Source organism: Urocitellus parryii, chromosome 11 (assembly GCF_045843805.1).
Source record: "Urocitellus parryii isolate mUroPar1 chromosome 11, mUroPar1.hap1, whole genome shotgun sequence".
Classification (NCBI taxonomy): domain Eukaryota; kingdom Metazoa; phylum Chordata; class Mammalia; order Rodentia; family Sciuridae; genus Urocitellus; species Urocitellus parryii.
The window spans coordinates 1,777,502-1,795,852 of record NC_135541.1 but is presented as its reverse complement, the minus strand read 5'-3'; the positions used below and the strand labels follow the sequence as shown (position 1 = coordinate 1,795,852).

The 18,351-nt window shown below is 67.5% G+C and overlaps 1 protein-coding gene across 1 annotated transcript in view; it reads left to right on the top strand.

The window, feature by feature from the left end:
• Window positions 1-18,351, top strand: part of Megf6 (multiple EGF like domains 6) — a 96,534-nt gene that overhangs the window by 76,322 nt on the left and 1,861 nt on the right. The window contains 31 exon segments of the mRNA XM_077791342.1: window positions 24-156; window positions 212-292; window positions 295-321; window positions 552-602; window positions 605-721; window positions 1,056-1,160; window positions 1,163-1,186; window positions 1,885-2,013; window positions 3,586-3,714; window positions 4,282-4,317; window positions 4,320-4,415; window positions 8,152-8,286; window positions 10,461-10,586; window positions 11,100-11,231; window positions 11,319-11,447; window positions 11,570-11,701; window positions 12,153-12,281; window positions 12,380-12,508; window positions 12,722-12,850; window positions 13,146-13,274; window positions 13,436-13,564; window positions 13,890-14,015; window positions 14,167-14,295; window positions 14,386-14,517; window positions 14,673-14,801; window positions 15,222-15,350; window positions 16,344-16,472; window positions 16,671-16,799; window positions 17,173-17,301; window positions 17,414-17,542; window positions 18,175-18,303. Coding sequence (XP_077647468.1) covers window positions 24-156; window positions 212-292; window positions 295-321; window positions 552-602; window positions 605-721; window positions 1,056-1,160; window positions 1,163-1,186; window positions 1,885-2,013; window positions 3,586-3,714; window positions 4,282-4,317; window positions 4,320-4,415; window positions 8,152-8,286; window positions 10,461-10,586; window positions 11,100-11,231; window positions 11,319-11,447; window positions 11,570-11,701; window positions 12,153-12,281; window positions 12,380-12,508; window positions 12,722-12,850; window positions 13,146-13,274; window positions 13,436-13,564; window positions 13,890-14,015; window positions 14,167-14,295; window positions 14,386-14,517; window positions 14,673-14,801; window positions 15,222-15,350; window positions 16,344-16,472; window positions 16,671-16,799; window positions 17,173-17,301; window positions 17,414-17,542; window positions 18,175-18,303 — 3,517 coding nt within the window.

The window sequence follows — 18,351 nt, the reverse complement described above, 5'->3', positions numbered from 1 at the left end:
TCTCCCATTGTGGCCGCCCTCAGGCGGTGTCTGGTGTCACTCTGCCCCTGGGGTGTGAGGACAGCGGGAGAGGCCGCAGTGGTGTTACAGCCAGCTTAGGGGGACAGCTGCTCGGCTCCGTCCACAAGCAGGGCCAGGACTGGCGTGGCCCCTGCGGTTCTGACCCAGGCGCACAGTCCAAGTGGTCCCCTTTCCCGCAGACGTTGATGAGTGCGCCTCGGCCACGGCGGCTGTGAGCACCACTGCACCAACATGGCCGGCTCCTTCCAGTGCTCTTGCGAGGCCGGCTACCGGTGGACGAGGACCGCAGGGGATGCACCCGTGAGTCTCCCCTCCCGGCACCCCTGCGCCACTGTGGCTGGCCCCACACCCTTGCCTCCTGGGCCTGCGTGGCCCTGCGTGGTGCTGCCCCCTACTGTGGGGGTGGGGAAGGGAGCTGGCCACACAGGGCATCTCCCAGGGCCAAGTGTACGGGGTCTAGCTGGGGCCCTGACCAGGTGAGGGGACATCAGGGGGCAGCCGGGACTCTGGGCCTCTGTGTCCCTCCCCAGCTCTGGAGGAGCCCACGGTGGACCTGGATGGCCAGCTGCCCTTCGTGCGGCCCTGCCCCACATCGCAGTGCTGCGGGACGGGCTGCCGCAGCTCTTCCAGGACGACTCTGGGGCCGAGGAGGAGGAGGAGGCGGAGCTGCGGGGAGAGCACACGCTCACTGAGAAGTTTGGTGAGGGGGGCCCGGCTTGGAGCTCCTGTCCTCAGGGACAGCCAACCAGGCTCCTTCACCCTGTGGCCTTGGGCATACGGAGGGAGCTGCCGGGGCCCAGAGAAGTGCAGCTCCTTGCCTAGTTTGCACAGCCCGACGGGGGCTAGAGCAGGTCCCCGGCTCCCAGGTCGGCTTGCCCGGCCTCATCCCACCTCACGCTTGTGGATCCTCCCGGCTAAGGGTGTGCCTTGTCCTCTTCCTGACCCAAGGGCCCGAGTCCAGCCCCTGTGCCTGCCAAGCCCAGGCAGGGAACGAGGCTGGGGCCAGGCTCTGAGTCCCTCTCTGTCCACCCCAGTCTGCCTGGGTGACACTTTTGGCCAGGATTGCAGCTTGACCTGCGATGACTGCGTGAACGGAGGGACCTGCCTCCCAGGCCTGGACGGCTGCGACTGCCCCGAGGGCTGACCGGGCTCATCTGCAATGAGAGTGAGGCCATGGGCAGGGCTGGGCGCCGGGCAGGGGGCCTCTGGGCCCAGACCTGAGGGCAGCCCACTCGGTGTTGCTCCTCCTGGGAGTCCTGGGCAGGGGCTTGAGGGTCCGTCCATCCGTGCATTCCTCGTTTCTTGATAAGTTCTGCTGCTTGGGTCTGTGCCGGGCACTGCATGGTGCTGCCCAGGGACAAGCCCCCGGCGTATGAGGCTCCGCCTCAGTCTCCAGGGGCTCGGCTACAGCCATACCCCAAGGCACCCGGGCAGGGCGTCTGGGAAGGGAGTGGTGGGGGGCTTCTCTGGTGTAGGTAGCCAAGATGTCCTGCGTCCCCCAGGAGCAGGGACCCCGGGGTCAAATGGCAAGCTAGTGGCTAAAGCACTTTCAAACTCCCTCGGTCCAGAGCCGTCCACTCCCTGCCCAGCACCCAGAGCAGGGTGGCCCTGGAGGCCAGGCTCTTCTCCAGGGCCACGGGCCATGCCTGGTTTGAAAGGGCTGGTTCAGAAGGACCCGAGTCTTTTCGTTGGAGGGAGAGGTTGGTGGTCGGAGGGTCTCTGCCACAGTGTGGTGGAGGCCTAGCACAGATTGCTCCAGCCACAGAGTGGCCGCTGTCAGGTCTGCTGAGTGTCCAGGGTGGGCGGACTCTGGGTCCAGGGTCCCTCTGGCCACTGACCCTGGTGCTTCCCTCTCCCCTGTAGCTTGTCCTCCGGACACCTTTGGAAAGAACTGCAGCTCCCCCTGTGGCTGCCAGAACGGAGGGACCTGCGATCCTGTGACGGGTGCCTGCCGCTGTCCCCCAGGTGTCAGCGGGACTCACTGTGAGGACGGTGCGTGCAGCCCCTGGGGCAAGGGGGCAGGGGCATGTGCCACCACCCTCCCCGCCTGCATCCTCCTAGGCACTGCTGTGCTCAGGAGCCGTGAATGCGGTCCTTGCTCCGACCCCTGCCCCTGCTCCGGGGCTGAGGCTGGGAGGGAAGGAGGCCATTCAGTGGGACAGCCCTTCATTTCTCAGTGTGGCTCGTCTTCCAGGGCTTGACTCTAGATGGGATAGGCTTGAGGGATGATGTCTTTGCAGTGGGCACCGTGAGTAGGTAGAGAGCCTCCTGTTCCTGGAAGCATTCAAGTAGAGCTGGGTGTTGGCTGGCTGGGGTGTGCAAGAGGGTGTTCTGCCTGGGTGGGTGGCCGTGGGGTGATCCTGCGTGGGGTGATCTCGGCTATCTCAGTTTATGGAGAAATCAAGGGTCCGTGGAAATAAGTTTCCTAGGAGCTAACGCTTGTCTCTGGGCCTGCAGACCTTCTGGGCCTGCCCTTTTTGGCTGGAGAGGAGGGGATGCCAGTTCAGCTTCCTGCCTGAGCGAGAGGAGGCACAGTCGACAGACACTGACCCCCACGCTCTTTGTGGCACATGCTGGGCTCTGCGGGCTGGTTGTTCGGGGGCAATAGAGTCCCCAGGCTGCCATGTGGCTTTCTAACTCTTCCTGTGGTCAGCGTCCCTGCTGTCCTTTCCCCCTCCTCTGCCGTCACTGTCACGCAGAGGCTGATAATCCCATGACTTGGGGGCCGGAGTGCACAGGTGGGTGTAGGCAGGGCACACCTGGCAGGTGAGGATCTGAATCTCAGTGCTTCTGCTTTGTGTTATCCACCTGGTCTCCCAGAGACGGGTCTTGGGGTGTCCTGTGGAGGGCCACCAGAGGCCCTGCTAGTAAGTGCTCCTGTGCAGGTCAGCGGAGGGAGGGCTGTCCCCGGAGACAGGCAGGTGAGTTTCAGGGTGCTGTTGGTTTCCCAGGCCACAGGCTCCCCTTGGCTGTGGTCTCTGCTCGAGACTTCACAGAGCCCTGCCTCTGCCCCTAGCCTTCCTCTTCCTGTCTCAAACCCGCCTGCCTGGACCCTGACGCTGGTCATTGGATTTAGGTCCACCTGGGCAGTGCAGGGCAGTCTCATCCTGAGAGCCTGGGGACTAGGACGTGGACAAAGCTCTTGGGGGTCCACCCTTAACCCACTATAGCCACTTGAATGGGAGGAAGGACAGGGCAGGGCAGAGCCAGAGGGAAGGACAGCGCTGCCCGGGGCCTCCTGAGGTTTGGGCTGGGCCTTGGCCCTGGTGGGGCCTTGTGTCCTTCCTGCTTTGAGGCAGGGAGGTCGGGTTTGGTGCTCCAGGTGTGGTCAGGTGCTGGAGCACTGGACACGAGCTCCGGTCCCTCAGGGGTGTGCTGGATGGACTTGGCCACCCATTCTTGTCACGGACCCTGGGGGTCCTGGCTGACCCAGCTGGTGGCCTCATCTAGGAGATCCATCTCATGCCCCTGGCAGATGCTGCTCCTGGCTCTTATGCTGGACTCGGCCTGCATGTCCCTTAGATAGGGGTCACTCTCTGAGTCTCACTGGGCCCCCACCCTCAGGCTGCCCCAAGGGCTTCTATGGCAAACACTGTCGCAAGAAATGCCACTGTGCCAACCGGGGCCGATGTCACCGCCTCTACGGGGCCTGCCTCTGTGACCCGGGGCTCTATGGCCGCTTCTGCCACCTGGGTGAGTCCTGCTGCCCCTGCGATGTCTGAGCTGACTGCTGTGTGGGGGGCGGGCAGTCCTCGTCCTGTGCCAGCCACACACTGCCAGCCGGGGTCCAGGGTCTGTTCCTGGTCTGGGGATGCCAGTCCATGTCCTCCACTGCAACTGGGCTGTCCCCAGCCTGTGGCACCCCCAGCCCCGGCCCAGAGAGGTGGGAGGACAGAGGCCCGAGCGTCCTCCCAGGCCTGGTGGTCACACAGCCCCAGGGGCCACAGGCAGGCAGGAAAGGGACGAGGCTTGGCAGGAGAGGCAGAGAAGCTCCCTCCTTCATCTGCACAGGAGTGTGCCCCCTGCCTAGGGGAAGTGGGGTGACCCGGGCAAGTCCCTGAACTTCAAAGACCCTGGGGCTCATCTGCCAAGTGGACACACGGGCTTCAGCCCCTGGGCATGAGAAGAGGTGCTCCGAGAGGTGCCCCGATTCCCAGACACGGCCCCCAAGGGGCACAGCCACAGAGGCCCATCGCCTTCACCCTGTGTTGGGGACAGGGGGTGCCGGTGGGCAGCCCTCTCATGGCTATGTGGGTGCAGCCTGCCCGCCCTGGGCCTTCGGGCCGGGCTGCTCCGAGAGTGCCTCTGCGAACAGTCCCACACGCAGTCCTGTGACCGCAGAGATGGCACCTGCTCCTGCAAGGCTGGCTTCCGAGGCAAGCGGTGTCAGGCAGGTGAGCATGGCGGGGGCTCCTGGGGCAGGTGGTATCAGGCAGGTGAGCATGGGGGGGGCTCCTGGGGCAGGTGGTGTCAGGCAGGTGAGCATGGCGGGGGGGCTCCTGGGGCAGGCGGTGTCAGGCAGGTGAGCATGGGGGGGGCTCCTGGGGCAGGCGGTGTCAGGCAGGTGAGCATGGCAGGGTGGGGGGCTCCTGGGGCAGGTGGTGTCAGGCAGGTGAGCATGGGGGGGGGCTCCTGGGGCAGGTGGTGTCAGGCAGGTGAGCATGGCGGGGGGGCTCCTGGGGCTGGTGGTGTCAGGCAGGTGAGCATGGGGGGTGGCTCCTGGGGCAGGTGGTGTCAGGCAGGTGAGCATGGCGGGGGCTCCTGGGGCAGGTGGTGTCAGGCAGGTGAGCATGGGGGTGGCTCCTGGGGCAGGTGGTGTCAGGCAGGTGAGCATGGGGGGGGCTCCTGGGGCAGGCGGTGTCAGGCAGGTGAGCATCGGGGGGGGGGGGGCTCCTGGGGCAGGTGGTGTCAGGCAGGTGAGCATGGGGGGGGCTCCTGGGGCAGGTGGTGTCAGGCAGGTGAGTATGGGGGGTGGCTCCTGGGGCAGGTGGTGTCAGGCAGGTGAGCATGGTGGGGGCTCCTGGGGCAGGCGGTGTCATGCAGGTGAGCATGGCGGGGGCTCCTGGGGCAGGTGGTGTCAGGCAGGTGAGCATGGGGGGGGCTCCTGGGGCAGGCGGTGTCATGCAGGTGAGCATGGGGGGTGGCTCCTGGGGCAGGTGGTGTCAGGCAGGTGAGCATGGGGGGGGCTCCTGGGGCAGGTGGTGTCAGGCAGGTGAGCATGGGGGGGGCTCCTGGGGCAGGCGGTGTCATGCAGGTGAGCATGGGGGGTGGCTCCTGGGGCAGGTGGTGTCAGGCAGGTGAGCATGGCGGGGGCTCCTGGGGCAGGCGGTGTCATGCAGGTGAGCATGGGGGGGGCTCCTGGGGCAGGCGGTGTCATGCAGGTGAGCATGGCGGGGGCTCCTGGGGCAGGTGGTGTCAGGCAGGTGAGCATGGGGGGGGCTCCTGGGGCAGGTGGTGTCAGGCAGGTGAGCATGGGGGTGGCTCCTGGGGCAGGTGGTGTCAGGCAGGTGAGCATGGGGGGGGCTCCTGGGGCAGGTGGTGTCAGGCAGGTGAGCATGGCGGGGGCTCCTGGGGCAGGTGGTGTCAGGCAGGTGAGCATCGGGGGGGGGGCTCCTGGGGCAGGTGGTGTCAGGCAGGTGAGCATGGGGGGGGCTCCTGGGGCAGGCGGTGTCAGGCAGGTGAGCATGGGGGGTGGCTCCTGGGGCAGGTGGTGTCAGGCAGGTGAGCATGGGGGGGTTCCTGGGGCAGGTGGTGTCAGGCAGGTGAGCATGGGGGGGCTCCTGGGGCAGGCGGTGTCAGGCAGGTGAGCATGGGGGGGGCTCCTGGGGCAGGCGGTGTCAGGCAAGTGAGCATGGGGGGGGCTCCTGGGGCAGGTGGTGTCAGGCAGGTGAGCATGGGGGGGGCTCCTGGGGCAGGCGGTGTCAGGCAAGTGAGCATGGGGGGGGCTCCTGGGGCAGGAGGTGTCAGGCAGGTGAGCATGGGGGGGGGCTCCTGGGGCAGGTGGTGTCAGGCAGGTGAGCATGGGGGGGGCTCCTGGGGCAGGCGGTGTCAGGCAGGTGAGCATGGGGGGGTGGCTCCTGGGGCAGGCGGTGTCAGGCAGGTGAGCATGGCAGGGTGGGGGTTCCTGGGGCAGGCGGTGTCAGGCAGGTGAGCATGGCAGGGTGGGGGGCTCCTGGGGCAGGCGGTGTCAGGCAGGTGAGCATGGGGGGGGCTCCTGGGGCAGGTGGTGTCAGGCAGGTGAGCATCGGGGGGGGGCTCCTGGGGCAGGTGGTGTCAGGCAGGTGAGCATGGGGGGGGCTCCTGGGGCAGGCGGTGTCAGGCAGGTGAGCATGGGGGGTGGCTCCTGGGGCAGGTGGTGTCAGGCAGGTGAGCATGGGGGGGGTTCCTGGGGCAGGTGGTGTCAGGCAGGTGAGCATGGGGGGGCTCCTGGGGCAGGCGGTGTCAGGCAGGTGAGCATGGGGGGGGCTCCTGGGGCAGGCGGTGTCAGGCAAGTGAGCATGGGGGGGTGGCTCCTGGGGCAGGCGGTGTCAGGCAGGTGAGCATGGCAGGGTGGGGGTTCCTGGGGCAGGCGGTGTCAGGCAGGTGAGCATGGCAGGGTGGGGGGCTCCTGGGGCAGGCGGTGTCAGGCAGGTGAGCATGGCAGGGTGGGGGGCTCCTGGGGCAGGCGGTGTCAGGCAGGTGAGCATGGCAGGGTGGGGGGCTCCTGGGGCAGGCGGTGTCAGGCAGGTGAGCATGGGGGGGGCTCCTGGGGCAGGCGGTGTCAGGCAGGTGAGCATGGGGGGGTGGCTCCTGGGGCAGGGGGTGTCAGGCAGGTGAGCATGGCAGGGTGGGGGGCTCCTGGGGCAGGCGGTGTCAGGCAGGTGAGCATGGCAGGGTGGGGGGCTCCTGGGGCAGGCGGTGTCATGCAGGTGAGCATGGCGGGGGCTCCTGGGGCAGGTGGTGTCAGGCAGGTGAGCATCGGGGGGGGGCTCCTGGGGCAGGTGGTGTCAGGCAGGTGAGCATGGGGGGGGCTCCTGGGGCAGGCGGTGTCATGCAGGTGAGCATGGGGGGTGGCTCCTGGGGCAGGTGGTGTCAGGCAGGTGAGCATGGGGGGGGCTCCTGGGGCAGGTGGTGTCATGCAGGTGAGCATGGGGGGGGGCTCCTGGGGCAGGCGGTGTCAGGCAGGTGAGCATGGGGGGTGGCTCCTGGGGCAGGTGGTGTCAGGCAGGTGAGCATGGGGGGGGCTCCTGGGGCAGGTGGTGTCAGGCAGGTGAGCATGGGGGGGTGGCTCCTGGGGCAGGCGGTGTCAGGCAGGTGAGCATGGGGGGTGGCTCCTGGGGCAGGTGGTGTCAGGCAGGTGAGCATGGGGGGGGCTCCTGGGGCAGGTGGTGTCAGGCAGGTGAGCATGGGGCGGGCTCTGGGGCAGGCGGTGTCAGGCAGGTGAGCATGGGGGGGTGGCTCCTGGGGCAGGTGGTGTCAGGCAGGTGAGCATGGGGGGGGCTCCTGGGGCAGGCGGTGTCAGGCAGGTGAGCATGGGGGGGGCTCCTGGGGCAGGCGGTGTCAGGCAAGTGAGCATGGGGGGGTGGCTCCTGGGGCAGGTGGTGTCAGGCAGGTGAGCATGGCAGGGTGGGGGGCTCCTGGGGCAGGCGGTGTCAGGCAGGTGAGCATGGCAGGGTGGGGGGCTCCTGGGGCAGGTGGTGTCAGGTAGGCGAGCATGGGGGGGGCTCCTGGGGCAGGCGGTGTCAGGCAGGTGAGCATGGGGGGGTGGCTCCTGGGGCAGGGGGTGTCAGGCAGGTGAGCATGGCAGGGTGGGGGGCTCCTGGGGCAGGCGGTGTCAGGCAGGTGAGCATGGCAGGGTGGGGGGCTCCTGTGGCAGGCGGTGTCAGGCAGGTGAGCATGGCAGGGTGGGGGGCTCCTGGGGCAGGCGGTGTCAGGCAGGTGAGCATGGGGGGTGGCTCCTGGGGCAGGGGGTGTCAGGCAGGTGAGCATGGCAGGGTGGGGGGCTCCTGGGGCAGGCGGTGTCAGGCAGGTGAGCATGGCAGGGTGGGGGGCTCCTGGGGCAGGCGGTGTCACCAGGTGAGCATGGTGTGTGGGGGCCCACTGAGAGGGCGGCCGAACCCATCCACCCCTCTGGTGCCCCTCACCCTGCAGAGTGCGAGCCAGGCTTCTTCGGGCCAGGATGCCAGCATACGTGCACCTGTCCCCCAGGCGTGGCCTGTGATCCTGTGAGCGGCGAGTGTCGGGAGCAGTGTCCTGCTGGCTACCGGGGGCAGGACTGTGGTCAAGGTGAGGCTGGCCCCAGGGGAGCCAGTGCTGGAGGCCACCTGGCCCCTTGCAGAGGCTGACTCCCAGAAGTGCTGCTCAGCTGGAGGATGGCCGGCTGCAGCACCTTTACCTACGGTGTCACCTCCCTCATCAGGCAGTGGCAGGCCACTGGTCTGTGTCTGAGGAGCTGCTCGGGGCAGCAGCTGCCTGTCTGCCCAGGTCTGGCTCAGAGGAAGGGTCAGTGCCTCTGAGGAAGCACCCGGGCACTCCTCCCTTCTACCGGGACGGGGAGCGCCGTGCACGGGAGCCCGGGGCAGCAGGCTCGAGTGTGAGCAGCCACCGGGAGCAGAGGTAGCAGCTTCCCTGGGGGGTCTCCCAGGGCCTTCTCCCAGAGGGGCCACGGAGGCAGTGATGGAGGCCCCTCCCTGTGGATCTTGTGGCCCAGGCACATGAGGAACACAGAGCCTGGGGGCCCCACATGTGACAGCTAGAAGAGGAGGTCACAATGGCCACCTGGGATATGGATCGTGACGCTGATTCTCAGGTGTCCCTGGGGGTCTGGCTGTCCAGCACCCTGACCTGTTGGCAGCCTGGCCTGGACAGCATGCCTTGAGAGGGCACCATATTGGCTTAAGGACCCTCAGCCACCCAGGCCAGGTGACCTGAGGCTCAATGTCTCCATCTGACCCAGGCCAGTTCCTCTGAGGCAAAGACGCTGTCCAAGGTTCTTTGGTCCTGTTGGTACAGGAGGGACAGCACAGGCTCAGAGCCCAGCCTGGAGTCCCCAGACCTGAGTGGACTCACAGGAACTCTGTGGTCTCAGGCCACAGTCAGCAGCTGAGTGTCCATTTCCCCACCTGATTGCAATTGCCACAGGAGCTGGGTCATGTTGAAGGACAGAGGTCCTCCGGACAACCTGACCATGCGTACACACACACACACACACACACACACACACACACACACACGCTGGACGGGCAGGCATGTGCATGGGCACACAGGCACATGGGCACACTCCCTTGCGGCCTGCCATCCCTTGTACCCACCCCATCTAGACTCACTGCCTGCCAGGTCCCGGTGAGGAGGCCTGTCCACCCACCCTGCTGGCCCATCTGCTAAGAGGCCCTTCTGGCCCTCCCTATCTCCCACCACTTTCTTTTTTAACTTTTTAAATTTAAAAGCCTGCAGTGGCCTCAGGATGGCCACGGGAATGGACACACACTTTTGTAGAGTTGGCGTTCCCTCTGTGGGCCTGGAAACTTGCCGTCCACCACGTCTGCCCGTAGGAGCTGGGGATGCTGCTTCCCCGGTAGCGCTGGGCCCTCTCCTCTGGTCCAGGTGTGTGCTACCCCTGGTGCTTGTCGTGCACCCGGTCCTCTAGAGGGTGCCCAGATGCTGGGTGCACACCTGTGCCTTGGCCTGCAGTCCACCTCATCAGGGCCGCTGGCTCTCCAGGGCAGTGGGATGCCTCCCCCGCCTGCACTTCCCACCCCAGACGCAGGCACTGTCCTCCTGGGCCAGGAGGCTGGACTTGGGCCCCGAGGGCAGGGCAGGTGTGGGGAGCAGCCACTGCAGGCCTCCCAGGGCAGAGTTGGGCTCCAGGGCACCAGCATCTCCTGAGACCCTGCTGGGGGCCTTGCGGGGTCCTGTCCAGCGTTGCTGCTCTCTGCTCCTGCTGAGTGGTGGGGTGGGGGACCCGAGGCCTTCGGGCCCACTCTCAGTGTGCAGAGCATCTGGCCACTGTTCTTTCCCACCCCGGGTCACCAGGTGGATGCAAATCCTCCCCCAGCCCCTGAGGCTGAGGCCCTGGGGGTGTCCCCAGCTGGCTGGGGGGTGTGGAGACGGGACTGGCACACCCCGGGCAGGTCTCCATGAGGGAGGAGGAATGCAAGGTTGCCACCCTTCCCGGGGCACTGTCTGGGGCACTGTCTGGGTCTGGCGGCTGTGGCTTCCACCTGACAGGCACCTTGCCCTCCTGCTGCCCTCCACCTGACCTGCCCCAGTCCTTTACCACCAAGGTAAAGGACTGCTCCTGGGCCCGGCTCCCAGTGTCCAGCAGCCTCTGCTGGAGCTGGAGCAGGTGTCTGGGCCCCGGGCGGGGGGTATTGATGCCAGGAGCCTCAGAGGGCAGGGAAGACTGCCTGGCTGGGCAGCCTCTCATGGGGTGGCTGAGGCCCCTACTGTCCCTCCTGCAGAGTGCCCAGAGGGGACATTTGGTGTGAACTGCTCAGGCTCCTGCTCCTGTGGGGGTGCCTCTTGCCATCGGATCACAGGGCAGTGCCTGTGTCCACCAGGCAGGACCGGAGAGGACTGTGGGGCAGGTGAGTGGCGGCAGCACCCTCAGACCACTCCTTCCTGGGCTGCAGGAGTTCAGGTGGGGTCAGCTGGGGGCTGTGTTCAAAGATCCCTGCTGGACCCTACTTGAAGACCCCTGGGCCGTCTTTGGGGACCCTGGCACAGGCCATACAGATCCCAGGCCCTCGACAGAAGCTTCAGGAACTGTGCTGGACTGAGCCTGGTGTGGGCAGGGAGCCTGGGGCCTGCAGTGTCCCCCCAGATAGGCAGCGCACTGCGTGGAGATCTGGCCTCTCCCTCTGGCTGCCCTCTTTGTCTGTTGAGCCGTCCCTGGAACTGGGGCTTCACTGCTGTGGGTGGTGCCCTGCAGCCCCAGGAGGTGCCAGGGCCCTGAGGACGCAGCCCCTCCTCTCCTGGCAGCCTCAGATGGGCAGCCTGCTTCCCCTCCTGGCCTGCTCCAGGGGGTCAGTGTGGTGCCAGGCACACGCTGACCTGCCAGCTAGGGCAGGAGGGAGACTGACTGGTGCTGGGGGCACTAGATTGTCCCGAGGGCCACTGGGGGCCCGGCTGCCAGGAGATCTGCCCTGTGTGTGAGCACGGTGCTCGCTGTGACCCCGCGACGGGAGCCTGCCTGTGCCTCCCCGGCTTCGTGGGCAGCCGCTGTCAGGACGGTGAGTGGCTCACACCTGACCTCAGCCCCGGGCGGCGGCCTGGAGGGCGTGCTGGCCACCGCCCTCACCCTCCTTCACTGCCCACAGCTTGCCCGGCAGGCTGGTTTGGACCCGGCTGCCAGACGAGGTGCTCCTGTGGCAACGATGGGCACTGCCACCCGGCCACTGGGCGCTGCAGCTGTGCCCCTGGCTGGACTGGCCTGCATTGTCAGAGAGGTACGGAGACCCTGCCTGTGCTCCCAGTTGTCCCTCCGCTTCCTGCTCCTGGGCCCCCACCTGGCTGCAGAGCCTGTGGACTCCACCGGGCCTGCGCAGGGCAATCTTGGGCTCTGTTGCAGCCTGTGACAGTGGACACTGGGGGCCCGACTGCAGCTACCCCTGCGACTGCACCGCAGGCCACGGGAACTGTGATGCCATCAGTGGCCTGTGCCTGTGTGAGGCTGGCTACGTGGGCCCACGGTGCGAGCAGCGTGAGTCCTGGGGGTCCTGGTCCCGGCCCGGAGTGTGCACGGGTGTGCGGTGCACGGGCACGCTGGGAGGGGCACACATTGGTGTGTGCACACAGTGCCTGCCTGCCTGCCTGCCTGCCCCCACCGAGCATGCCCGGCCCCACCTGCCCAGGTCAGGCAGAAGACCCAAGCAGGGCCTGCACGGGACACCTGGCGCCTGGGCGGTGGCGCTTGGCGCTGTGTGTGTTTCCCAGGTGGGAGGGCCCAGGGAGCTGGGCGGGTTGTCCTAGGGGCGGCCCAGGCCTGAAGGTGACCTCTGGGTATCTCACCACCCCTGTGGGGGCCGGGGAGGAACCACGTGAGGGAGACTGTCGGGAGGACTTCCCTGGGAATCGGCCCTGCTGCCAGTTCTGGGGGCCTGGTCGGGCCCTTGGCCCCCTGGCTGACAGGGGGCTGGGGCTGGGTGTCTCAGGGTGTCCCCCAGGATACTTTGGACCAGGCTGTGGGCACCAGTGCCAGTGTGAGCACGGGGCAGCCTGTGACCATGTCAGCGGGGCCTGCACCTGCCCAGCAGGCTGGAGGGGAAGCTTCTGTGAGCGAGGTGAGCTGGGCTCTGGCTGCTGGCCCAAGGAATCTCCAGGGCAGGGCAGGGCGCGTCCCCTGACCTCTGGGCTCGCACCACCCTGCCTCTGTCTGCAGCCTGCCCAGCTGGCTTCTTTGGGTTGGACTGCCGTGGCGCCTGCAACTGCTCCGCGGGGGCCGCCTGCGACCATGTGAACGGCTCCTGCCTCTGCCCGCCAGGCCGCCAGGGACCCCGCTGCACCCAGAGTGCGTGAGGCCCTGCGCAGCCTGCAGGAGGCTCACCGGGTCCCCACCCTGGGTGTTCCCTGCAGGCAGGCAGGCACTCGCTCTTGAGGACCCAGTCTGAGAGGGAGTCCCAGGCCAGAGGGAGGGGGGTTACCAGACCTGCCCAGTGCCCGAGCCTCCTGCTGACGCCCTCTGGTGGCCCTCCTCAGCCCTGACCGCCCCTCTCCCTGGCAGCTTGCCCGGCCCTCACCTACGGCCTTAACTGCAGCCAGCCCTGCACCTGCTTTAATGGGGCCTCCTGTGACCCCGTCCACGGGCAGTGCCACTGTGCCCCCGGCTGGATGGGGCCCACCTGCCTGCAGGGTAAGCCCTGCCCAGGAGTCCAGTCTCTGGTCAAGCCCTGCGGGCTCACGGTGTGGGGTGCTGGCATCCAGGCAGGGGTGGGCCTGTTCACTCCCAGAAGCCCCTGGCCCCTATGGGAGAGAATCAGGGGGTCGCTTCAGTGTTGTGCCCCCAAGACTGGGGGGTCCTGACTGGGCCTGGGGTCAGTCGAGGTCCCCACCCCCGGTCTGCTTTGGGCCTGTGAGGGTGCCAGGAGCCTGCAGAGCCGGGGTGCTGCTAGCTGGACGGTAGACTGCTCCCTCTCCCCGACACCCAGCCTGTCCCGCTGGCCAGTATGGCCAGGGCTGCCGACAAGCCTGCCTTTGCCAGAACGGAGGGAGCTGTGACCCTGTCTCAGGCCGCTGCACGTGTGCAGAGGGCTGGTCCGGCCTGGCCTGTGAGAATGGTAAGCTTGGGTGGCCCAGGAGGACTCCCAGGCCAGAGGGCAGCACCTGGGGGTGGTCCTGGGTGCCTCTCCTGAGGTCGGTCCCCAAGGAGGTAGGAGCCTGGTCTTGGACACACCCCTGCCCCAGGGCCAGGACCCTCATCCTCGCCCCACTGCTGCAGAATGCCTCCCCGGACACTACGGAGCTGGCTGTCAGCTCAGCTGCGGCTGCCTCAATGGAGGCCTCTGTGACCGGCACACGGGCCGCTGCCTCTGCCCTGCTGGCTGGACTGGGGACAAGTGCGAGAGACGTGAGTGGGGCGGGAAGCTGGGAGCCCTGCTGGGCTGCCAAGGGTCCTCTCAGCCTCACCCAGACGAGGACGCAGAGTGGTCCTCACCACGGAGGTTGGGGGGCTGCTGTCTGAGCTGCAAGGCCCCGTGGGGGGTCTGGACCCCGGGGCCCAGGCTGACCGGGCTGGGGAGCCCCACTTTGCCCTGGGCTGGGGTGGGCCTGCTTGGCCTGTGCTCTCAGCTGGTCCAGTAGCTTCTCCCCCCTGCCTTGGGCCCTGTCCACCCTTCTCTCCTGGGGCAGGGGGCACAGAGGGCTCCGCCTCCCATCTGTCTCCTTGTCCACAGCCTGTGCTGAGGGCACCTTCGGGGCTCACTGTGAGGAGCGCTGCCCGTGTCGTCGGGGAGCCTGCCACCATGTCACGGGGGCCTGCCGCTGCCCCCCAGGATGGAGGGGCTCACGGTGTGAGGAGGGTGAGTGCAGCCCCCAGTGTGGCTGGCTCACGGGGCCCCTGGCTAAGGAGGGACGGTCCTGCCCAGGGTGGCTGCCTGCAGCCCAGTCTGGCCGCAGGGCTCCCCGCCGTGCCCTGGACGGGAGCCTTCCCAGCCCACGCCCTTCCCGCAGCCTGCCCACACGGCTGGTTCGGAGAGGCCTGTGTCCAGAGCTGCCGCTGCCCACCTGGGGCCTCCTGCCACCACGTCACTGGGGAGTGTCACTGTCCTGCTGGCTTCACCGGGCCTGGCTGTGAGCAGGGTAGGTGCTGCCCGGCTTGGGGCGCCCCTGGACAGGCTGCCCATTCCTGAGGCTGGCCAGGACTGACCCCACCCCACCCCACTCACCCAGCCTGCTGGCCCGGCACTTTTGGAGAGGACTGTAGGCACCTGTGCCAGTGTCCTGGCAAGACCCAGGCCTGCCACCCTGCCACAGGGGCCTGCGTGTGCATGGCCGGCTACCACGGCACTGGCTGCCAGAAACGTGAGTGCCCCCTGAGGCCTGGTGGCCTGCCCGCCCTGGACGGCCTCTGCCTGAGGGGGTTGGAGGAGGCATGTGGGGGCTGCCATGCTCAGCTCAGGGCTGCTGGGGGTCAGCCTCCAGCTCCCAGCCCCTGGCAGTGGCTCCTGTCCCTACAGGATGCCCGCCTGGGCGCTACGGTCCAGGCTGTGGACAGGTGTGTGGGTGTCAGAACGGGGGCTCCTGTGACGCAGCCACAGGGGCCTGCCACTGTCCTGCCGGGTTCCTCGGAGCTGACTGCAGTCTGAGTGAGTGGCCAGCTACAGGCCCGGGGCTCTTCCTGCATCTCTGGGGAGCAAGGCCCTGCCAGCCAGCCCGCAGGAGGACCGCCTCCCAGGCACCACCCTGAGCACCTCTCTGACCCGCTCTTGCTGGTCCAGGCTGAGCTAACCTGTGTGGCAGAGAGGCCAGCAACCCTCTCTGCAGGACAGCAGTGGGATCCTACTGTCCCCAGCTGCAGCTGTGGTCACTGCTGCCAAGGAGGGGCCTTTCTCCTGAGTCATGGAGACTCTCCCTGTCTGGGGCCGGGGGAGCTGGGGTGGGAGGGGTGGCGTGAGTCACCGCAGAGCCCAGCTCCCAGCAGAGCCTGCCGGTGACAGGGAGAGAAGGGCAGTCCCCGGGCAGGGCCCGGCTGGGGTCTGCCAGCTCATCTGCCCCCTCCCTGGCAGCCTGTCCACCAGGCCACTTTGGCCTCAGCTGTGCCCATGTGTGTGCCTGCGGGCAGGGGGCCACCTGTGACCCTGTGACCGGCACTTGCATCTGCCCACCGGGGAGGACTGGCACCCACTGTGAGCATGGTGAGTGTCCATGGGGGTGGCACAGGGACACCACACCGATGTCCCTCCATTAGCCATGGGAGGTCAGACAACTGTGCCTGAGGGACTGTCCTCCTGCCCTCTCCCAGCCTGTCCCCAAAGCAACCATGGGCTCCCAAAAGGCCCCTGTGGGCGGAGGGCAGCACCCTTACTGTACGGCCAGTACTGCCCTGCTGGGTGGACAGGGCCCCGTCCTACCCCAGCCCCTGCCTCCCCCTACTGGCTAGAGGCTCAGGCCACCTAGTGATTTGGCAGTGTCCCTGTGGCCAGTGGGGGCTTCAGGTCTGGCCAGAGCTGCTTTCTGTCCGAGGGGGAGCCGGCCCCGGCCATGTCTCCAGGCCCAGGCGCAGGGCGCCCAGGGGGAAGCAGCCGAGCACAGGCCAGTGAGACAGGGGAAAGGGGGACAGTGCGGTGGCTTGTGTTCTCCGCTATGTGCCAGTCCCCAGGATCCCCTTTGTCCTCATTGAGGGGGCCTCCCCACCCCAACTCCTCAGCCTCAGGGCTCCCTAGGATCCTGTGCAGCCAGAGGTCAGAACCCAGGGACCAGCTCCCACCAGGAGGTGGCCTGGCTCTGCTTCTCCTCCAGGCCGGGCACCAGCCCCCCTCGGCTGCATTCTGCTCTGAACAGGAGGGCCACAGGGAGCGTCCCTTCCCAGGCCTGGAGGGTGTGCCCTGGCTCCCAGGCTGGCCGAGACTGTGTGGAGAGGGACACCACCTCCAGGAAGCCTTCCTGACCCGCCCACTGCCTGGGAGGTGCTCCCAGCCTCTGGAGGGCGTGGCCCCTTGCTTACCGGTCCCTTCAGCCCTCAGCCAGGCCTGGTGTCTGCTGTCCCTCTGGCACCACGTGCCTGGCGAGTGAGGCTGGCACAGGACGTCCAGGAAGCCTCTGCTGAAGGAATGGGAACCTGTGCAGGGCGTGGCCTGAGCAGTCTGGCCTGGCCAGCGCTCTGGGCAGCACCTGTCTTCTGCCCCCAGGCTGCCCCCAGAACCGGTTTGGCGTGGGCTGTGAGCTCCAGTGTGACTGCAGACACGGAGCCCTGTGCCACAGCACCCATGGCAGCTGCTCCTGCCGCCCGGGCTGGATGGGGCCACACTGCGAGCAGGGTGAGTGAGGGGGCCAGAGGCGTCCCCAAGAGCAGTGGGCAGGAGGAAGGGTCAGCTATGGCAGGGGAGTGGCCCTGTGTGCCCCTGAGGGAGCAGGGCTTGGGGCTCTTGTTGGGGGGCCTGGGCTGACAGAGGGCTGGCTGAGGGGCTGGTCCCCTGAGTCTGTGCCTGAGGGGCTGTCCTCCTGCCCTCTCCCAGCCTGTCCCCCTGGGCGCTACGGTGCCGCCTGCCTCCTGGAGTGCGCCTGTCAGAACAACGGCACCTGTGAGCCCGCCTCGGGCGCCTGCCGCTGTGGCCCTGGCTTCTATGGCCCGGCCTGCGAGCACTGTGAGTCGTGGGCTGGGGCCTCTGCCGGCTGGGCTGTGGCCAGTGGCTGTCCTCGGCCCTGAGTGGGCCATCGGGCTGGCCTTTGCTCGTGGGGTCCCGGAGTTGAGCCTGACCTGACTCTCATGTCAGAGGTGGCTCCTTGGGGTCACTCAGGGAGCAGGGTCTGGGCTGCCACCCAGGTGGACACCCCAGCGGTCCTGTGTGAGCCCTGCCGGGCTGTGAGACTGGGATGGGGACCTAGGGCGTGGGGCGTGAGGACGCAGGGGAGGGACTTCTCTCTGGCCCGAGTCCTCGGTCCCCTGCTCTCTCTGGGCCACTGGGAGCTTTCTGCTGCCCCTGCCTCTGGCTCCCTGTAACCGGGGTCCCCCCTCAGCCTGTCCCCCCGGGTTCCATGGAGCTGGGTGCCAGGAGGCCTGTGAGTGTCAACAGGGAGCCTCCTGTGACCCCGTCAGTGGCCAGTGCTTCTGCCCAGCCGGCTTCCACGGCCAGTTCTGTGAGAGGGGTGAGTGTCCTGTGCCCCACAGGCTCCCCAGGCAGCCCCTCAACCCTGTCCCTGTCCCTGTCCAGTCTGGGTGCAGGACGAGAGGGGATGCTGAGCCCACTGTCCCCTCCAGGGTGTGAGCCAGGCTCCTTTGGAGAAGGCTGCCACCAACGGTGTGGCTGCAGTGGTGGGGCGCCCTGCGACCCCGTCAGCGGCCTCTGCCTGTGCCCACCAGGGCGCTCAGGAGCCACGTGTGACCTGGGTGAGTGGGGGTCTGGCTGGAGGGTTGTGGAGTGGGTCTCCATATTGACTGTGGATTGAGCGCCACCTGTGCCACCTGACTGACGTGCCCTCCTGCGACCTCTGGGCCCCAGCCTGGGCCCTCGTGGGGGCAGGCACCAGGGTGTGCTCACCAGAGCTGGAGCTGTAGAGGTCCTGCCCTGCCCCGCGGCTGCCAGAGTCCCAGGCCCGTCTCCTGGGGCCGGGATATTTGATCATGGGAGGAAGCCCCTGATAGGTGGAAGGTGGTCCCTATCTGCTGGCTGGGGGTGGGGGCATTGAGAGGGTGGGAGGGCCACCCAAGGGTGGGGGCTGCCCTACCGGGGCTGCACAGTGGACTGACTGGAGGGTTCCTGGGCCTGACGAGCCTTGGGGGAGCCGCCTCGGCCACAGGTCCCCCTCTGCCCACCCGGAGCCTGGGCGGGAACATGGGTAGTGATTCTGGGAAGGCACCCGTCCCATGCAGGAGCCCTCAGATGCAGCACCCTGTTGGGAAAGCAGGGCAGGGGCTGTCCTGCCCCCAGGGGACACGAGGCCTTCACTCGCCGAGCTCTCTGCCCACAGCCCGGCAGACAGGGACCTGCTCAGGCCTCTCCCCTCCCCCCTTGCATTTAGATTGCAAACCAGGCCGCTTTGGGCCCGGCTGTGCCCTGCGCTGTGAGTGTTCAGTGGGGGCTGACTGTGACCCGGTCAGTGGGCAGTGCCACTGCGTGGATGGCTACATGGGGCCCACATGCCGGGAAGGTGAGTTGTGCTCCTGGGGAGGGAGGGAAGACACTGGGCTCCCACCCT